The sequence below is a fragment of the Pollachius pollachius genome (genome assembly GCF_949987615.1).
Source record: "Pollachius pollachius genome assembly, chromosome: 10".
Classification (NCBI taxonomy): domain Eukaryota; kingdom Metazoa; phylum Chordata; class Actinopteri; order Gadiformes; family Gadidae; genus Pollachius; species Pollachius pollachius.
In genome coordinates this window covers 7,032,042-7,038,085 of record NC_136943.1, presented here as the reverse complement: position 1 = coordinate 7,038,085, position 6,044 = coordinate 7,032,042, and the positions used below count along the sequence as shown (strand labels likewise).

At 44.1% G+C, this 6,044-nt stretch overlaps 1 protein-coding gene across 1 annotated transcript; it reads right to left on the bottom strand.

Annotated features, from left to right (window-relative positions):
- Positions 1 to 500: 500 nt before the first annotated feature.
- LOC307081373 (platelet-derived growth factor receptor-like protein) lies at positions 501 to 5,307 on the bottom strand (the record flags this gene model as incomplete). The annotated part of the gene is made up of 7 exons (XM_079744526.1): positions 501 to 716; positions 1,440 to 1,579; positions 2,391 to 2,684; positions 3,186 to 3,337; positions 3,766 to 3,908; positions 4,688 to 4,848; positions 5,241 to 5,307. The coding sequence occupies 7 exons, from the start codon at positions 5,305 to 5,307 to the stop codon at positions 501 to 503; spliced, it is 1,173 nt and encodes a 390-aa protein (XP_079600652.1).
- Positions 5,308 to 6,044: the final 737 nt, after the last annotated feature.

The window sequence follows — 6,044 nt, the reverse complement described above, 5'->3', positions numbered from 1 at the left end:
TGGGACGTTTCCCTCCGCCAGATTTGAATAGCAGAGGGGCAAGCAGGGAGAAGAGTGTTGGTGAACATGTGCTGCTCGTCCCCCCTGTGGAAGTACAGGCAAACCTGAGCCTTCACTGAGTTACAGCGCCCTCTAGTGTCCCTATCAAAAAGTGGGGATTTTGAGGCCAAATCGGAGTTACCATATGCAAAATAAGAAACAGCCAGCAGAAGAAAACACAAGAAGCATTTTTCAAGAAAAGAGTTTAACACAAAAAACAGGCATGTGCTATATAAAATGGTTTTCATTCAATGGACCACTTTGCTTTTTGCAAGCTAAATATGTATCAGAGCATACTTGTTGCTATATAATAAAGGTATCTCTTTAGGTGAATATAGCCAGTGCAGTTTACTATAAAATGATCGTCGCTCTCATTCCCTCCTATATAAACATCTCACTCTCCTCCCCTCCCTCTCTGTTTCTCTTCATTCCTATCGGCCGTCCTTAGCCTCCAGGGTACATCACTGAGGTTTCTTCTTGAGTTTAGCTTTGGCCGCCACCTGAACCGTGGTGGAGGTGGACTTGGCCCCCTGTAGGTTCTCCGCCGTGCAGGTGTACGTCCCGTGGTCCACCTCCCTCACCTCGTCCACCAGAAGCACGGACTGGATCCTCTGCCTGCCCCCTGGACCCCCTGCCACAGGGGTCCTGATCTCCTGGGTGTACAACGGCCTGCCGATCTGCCGAAACACCACAAGGAACCCAGGTCAGGAGATACAGGGACGGATCATGGATCCAGCTCCTGAGACAAAGACCGCTTGTGATGTTCTTAAAGGGGACATATTGTAACACCAGGTGTGAGTGTGATTAGCCATTACAAGCCGTTTTCAAAATGTGCAACATTGTGACATCACAGGTGGGCGTGTCCACCTAGATGTGTGACGGATAGATGAGCAGTGTTTGCTAGTCTACTGGCTAGTCTACTGCACATTTTCAAACCTGCTTGTAATGGCTAATCACACTCACACCTGGTGGTATGATATGTCCCGTTTAAAGGTGACATATTGTACCACCAGGTGTGAGTGTGATTAGCCGCTCCAAGCCATTTGAAAAGACGTCTCTTCTGACATCACTAGTGGGCGTGTCCGTCTAGATGTGTGCTAGATAGATCAGTCTACCCGCCTACCCAGGGGACTGTAGCAAACTGTAGCGGCTTGTAACGGCTAATCACACTCCTATATTATACCACACCTGGTGGTATAATATGTAACCTTTAAGTTGTGCTGTACTGCCCACCATGACTCATTCAAAACTCTTGCTGTTTTATGTTTGTGTTTGCTCTAGTAGAGTAGTAAACATCTTCATGTGGAGATTAATTCGCTTTTGAATTCGTTCAACAGTAGGCCGTAGAATGTTACATATGTCCCCGGAAAGTGGTAGGGATTTCAGTTCCTATGTCTGACCTGTTGTCCGGGGTACTCCCAGGTGAAGTCAATGGCCACCTCGGTCTCTCCCTCCACGGTGCAGCTGACCCTCAGGTTGTCCCCCGCCGTCAGGGAGCTGCTCGAGGCCTCGATCGTAGGGGACGGCACCGCCATGGGGTCTAAGGAGGGGAGAGATACAGGGTTTGGGTTTACGCAGGCCCGCCGCTCCCTATACGCAGAGTACGCAGAGTGCGTAGGGCACCAAGTACCTGGGGGGGGGGGGGGGGGCACCAAAAATGATGGTTTGTAAAAAAAATAAAAAAATAAAAATAATTGTTACATTATTGAATTAAAAAAATATATAAATTAGTTATGAAGAGGCCCACCGTTTGTTAGGGTTTGGTTTTAGGGTGAGGGTTTTGGTGTTGTCTTTCTGGGTTAGGACCGACTGATTTATTATTACAATACAATTATTATATTATATTATATTATTAATACAATATCGGAGCAGCTTAGCGCTATCACCTCCCAGGACGGGGCCCACAGTCCCAGGATGGGGTCCAGAATCCCAGGATGTGTTTGTGTGTGTGTCAGTGCTTATGGGTTCTAAGGCTCCAGCCAAATAGGTTTTTGGTTAGGGTTAGGACAATTGTCTGAGGTCTGCCTCTTTATATGCTCAAGTGCAATGCCTTGGTCTATCCTCAATAATGACAAGAATGTCTGTGCATTTGTATTTATGTATTAATATTAATGTTATTTATTTCTTATCATAGAAATTATATAAATAGAACATTGTTTAAAACAATAACATGACAATGATATACAAACGTTAATAGTGACTTTAGGTTGCTGTGCATCAATTAGTTAAAAAAGATAATTAAATAGATAGCCTACATAAAATAATACATATGTTATGCGTCACAATACGTCAATAGTTCTATAACTAAAATTTCTGACGTTCACGGCGATGTGGTGGGCGGAGGAACTCACAGTTGACGTAGATCAGCATGTACCTGGTGGAGCCCTGCCTGAGGTTCCCCAAGCTGGCCACGCAGTACAGAGAGCCGGCGTGATGGGGCCGCGGCCGGTGGATGGTGAAGCCCCCCCTGGTGCTGAAAGTGATCTCTGCCCCGTCCACCGGCACCTCGCCCGGGGGGAACTCCCGGTGCAGGGACACCGCGGCCCCGGGTGACGTCACCTGGCAGGGCAGCCGCGTGGGCCAGTTGGTGCGGAGCTGGATCACCTCGTAGTAGTTGGACGACGGCACAAACAACTCCTGTGGATCTGCGGAAGAAAAAATAAAAAATAAGAAAATAGAATATTTTTATTGAAATAGTAGTTTTTAAAATAAAATACAAAATGGTAGGGAAGAGGCACGATAATTATTTATATCACGGACAGCTCGATATATATAACAAGAAACTAAATATAGATAAATATAAATAAAGGAAATAAAATTTAGTAGAGATTTAATGAAATGAATATCCCCCCCTTGCCCCGACCCCACCTTCTCTCATTGGTGTCCTCGTTAGTTAATTACACTCCACCTGTGTTCATTACTGATTAGGTTCACCTTTGCACTCCTCAATTTAAGGTATGCCCATTTCTGCTTGTTTGTTCCAGTTCTATATTTTGTGTCTTTATGTTCTCCTCAAACCCTGTTATTCGATTAACATTGGACAATGAAGTGAATTTATTCGCTGAAATGGAATCATCGGTACAATTGAACCATGGTGTGATGTTAGCCCCAAACAATGGCCACAGAGTATCCGTTTTGTCATATACCAGCGAAGAAGACAAAGACTTTGACGGCCTTGTCGTACTCCTTCCTACAGTCAGTCTCCTCGCAGTACATGGGGTAGCAGGTGTACTCCCCTGTATCGGCCCCCGTGCTGTTGACCAGAGACAGCGTCCCGTATCTCTGGTGTTGGACCGTTCTGTTGAACCACAACAAAACACAGCCATCAGGCCCCACCTGCTGAATCTTCCAGGAGACTATGGCAGCTGAGTCATCCCTCGTTTGAGATTCAGGTACATCTTATCTTATCTTTAAAGACCCATCATCTTTAAATCTTATCCAGATTTAAAGTTTATCACTGGTTACACAAAGATAAAGGCTAGATGGGTTTACTTAAGATTATCAGAAACATTGATACTCATTTAAACTATTCAGTGCAGATGTATAGATATTAAAGGCAGGAGGGTAGTGTATATTGGATACAGGCTATGGAGTGTCCACAGCCTTACAGCTACTGTAGGCATCCTTGAGCAAGATGCCTAGCCCATATCTGCTCCATAATGACATGAATCTGGAACTCAGTGGCTTTTGATAAAAGCCAAATGGCTGGTCATAGTAAAGGGGTACCTTAGCCGCCCCTCATTATCCTCCTCCAGGTAAGGGGGTACGCTCCACTGGACAGGAGTGCCTTTACACCTGAGCTCCAGAGCATCTCCGGCCCGCACAGTGATGGTATCCCCCACCCGCTGGAACCGGCCCTTCTTCAGCACCTGACCAGGGTCGTGACACCCCCCCCAGGTAAGAGTCAACATAAGCCGGAACCCTAGTGTGTGGGTTGAGGTGGGACACGTGTCGCTTCTATGGAAATATTTTAAGGATAATAATGACCTCAATAAAACATTGTTCGTGGACTTTAACATTTGTTATAAGCTCCCATAAATGATTTGATAAGATAACACCTTTTTCAATTCCAGAAGGGTAATTGAGGTGTCACAGTAGCGAAGGAACAGTCCAATTCAAACAAGAGAAGATCTAATTAAAATGAAGCAGGAAATCTGCAGTAAAACAAAAAATGTAATAGTTAACAATTATTCGCCGAGGGCGAAGTGAATAGTGGGGAATAGCCTAATTGTGGGGGCTATTCCCCACTATTCACAGAGCCTGAGGTGAATAATTGTTTTAGTATATACTACCCGTGAACACTCCAAAAATAACAATAATAAAAAATAATTCTTGTCTGGATTTATTTGTTTTTATTAGCGGTTTATTTGGTTTTATTAGCATGGCAAGACGACCGCCACCATTAGGAAACAATATCCGAGTTTGAGATCTCAATCATGGGATATTGCCCGATATCCCGAGATAGCGAACCAATCGAATTGCGCCTTCTTAGGAGGTTCACGTGTAGCATATACTAAAGGGTAATATCTGAGATATGATGTACAAAATAAATTGAATGTAATAAAAACGGTGGAATATACAATGATATTGTGTTAACAATGCATTGCGTATAAAGCTAACACCTCTAGCCTAGAGGTGAACTTCATACCTGTGTCAGTAGGGTCTGTGCTGGGGCCATAGCTTTGACCTTAGCTTTAGCCACGGCGGCCCTCGGGCCTTTCTTTGTCTCCTTCCCTAGCTTAGCTTTAGGAGCCTTGGGCTTCTTCCCAGAGGTCATCTTTGGTTCTTCGGCATCTCCTTGACAGTGTCCTGTACGGTAATGTATGTAAACCATCATTATCAATAATGCATCTAGGCCAAATGCGAACAGAGGAAGATTGGTTTACTCCTAAAAATCATCCTCAATTTGTCTTTCGTTTCACTTCATAATTCACCAAAATAAATTCAAAGTGGGATGGAATTGAGGGATTGGAACCTGGACACCTTCCAAAATAACATTAACATTATCATAGAAAAATTGAAATATAATATACTGTAATTGCACTTTGCTTATCTACATTACACACAAATAAACAAGTAAAACCTACAATCTAAGTTCCATGCCAGTATAGAATTTAATCCTGAGTTTAACATCTCCTGCTGTTATAATCGCAGGAATGCATGTTGCCTGCATCATGCTGGTAGGTAACAAGTGTACTTACCAAACTCCAGGATCAGAGCACAAATCCAGAGAGAGCACAACACCGACCTCCATATGGGCACAAGCATGATCGATGGATTATTATAATTATTAAAAACAATGCAGCCTACGGATTATCAGGTTCACTCGGTTCAACCCAGTTTATCAGAAGGACACAGAGCAGGAGTCAAGAGACGAGGGAAGGAGAGAGGTTGAGAATGCGGGGATCAAGGGAGAGAGCAGGAGCGCGAGAAAAATGAGTGGTCAGCTGTTTATCTGAATTACACAAATTCCTCCTCCTGAGAGTGGCGTTAGAACCCCAAATTCCTCCAGATGGGCTCAATGGAGCCTTTCAAGCAGCTTTGGACCAATGAGGGCCTCGGGATCAGAGGGTCCTCTGTCTGGAATGGCGGGACCTGTTTACTTAGCTGTTACACTGGACGTGAAGTGGCAGTGTGGCTCTCTCTAGAGGTCTCCGTTAACAGTTTACACCTGACAAATAAATGCTTTTCAAGTAGCCTTCAAGTATTTGTGTTCTTTCGGTAAATAACTCTATCGACACATTTGCTTGGAACCGGGGCTAGGGCTTTCGATGCAGCGTAAAGTGTATTTTCTACGTAAGCGGGCCTTCTGTTAATTATTTTACATTGCCTTTGTATTGATGAGCCTTACAGTATAACCTATAGTCCGGGTTGTGGAATTTAACCCATGTTATGTACCTTCCACTGTGGTTAAAATGAAAATCATTAACATACTACCTCAAAGTCCCCATACCCCCCTTTCCTGTTGACAATAAAAAATATTTCACAACGTAGGATCCTATGTC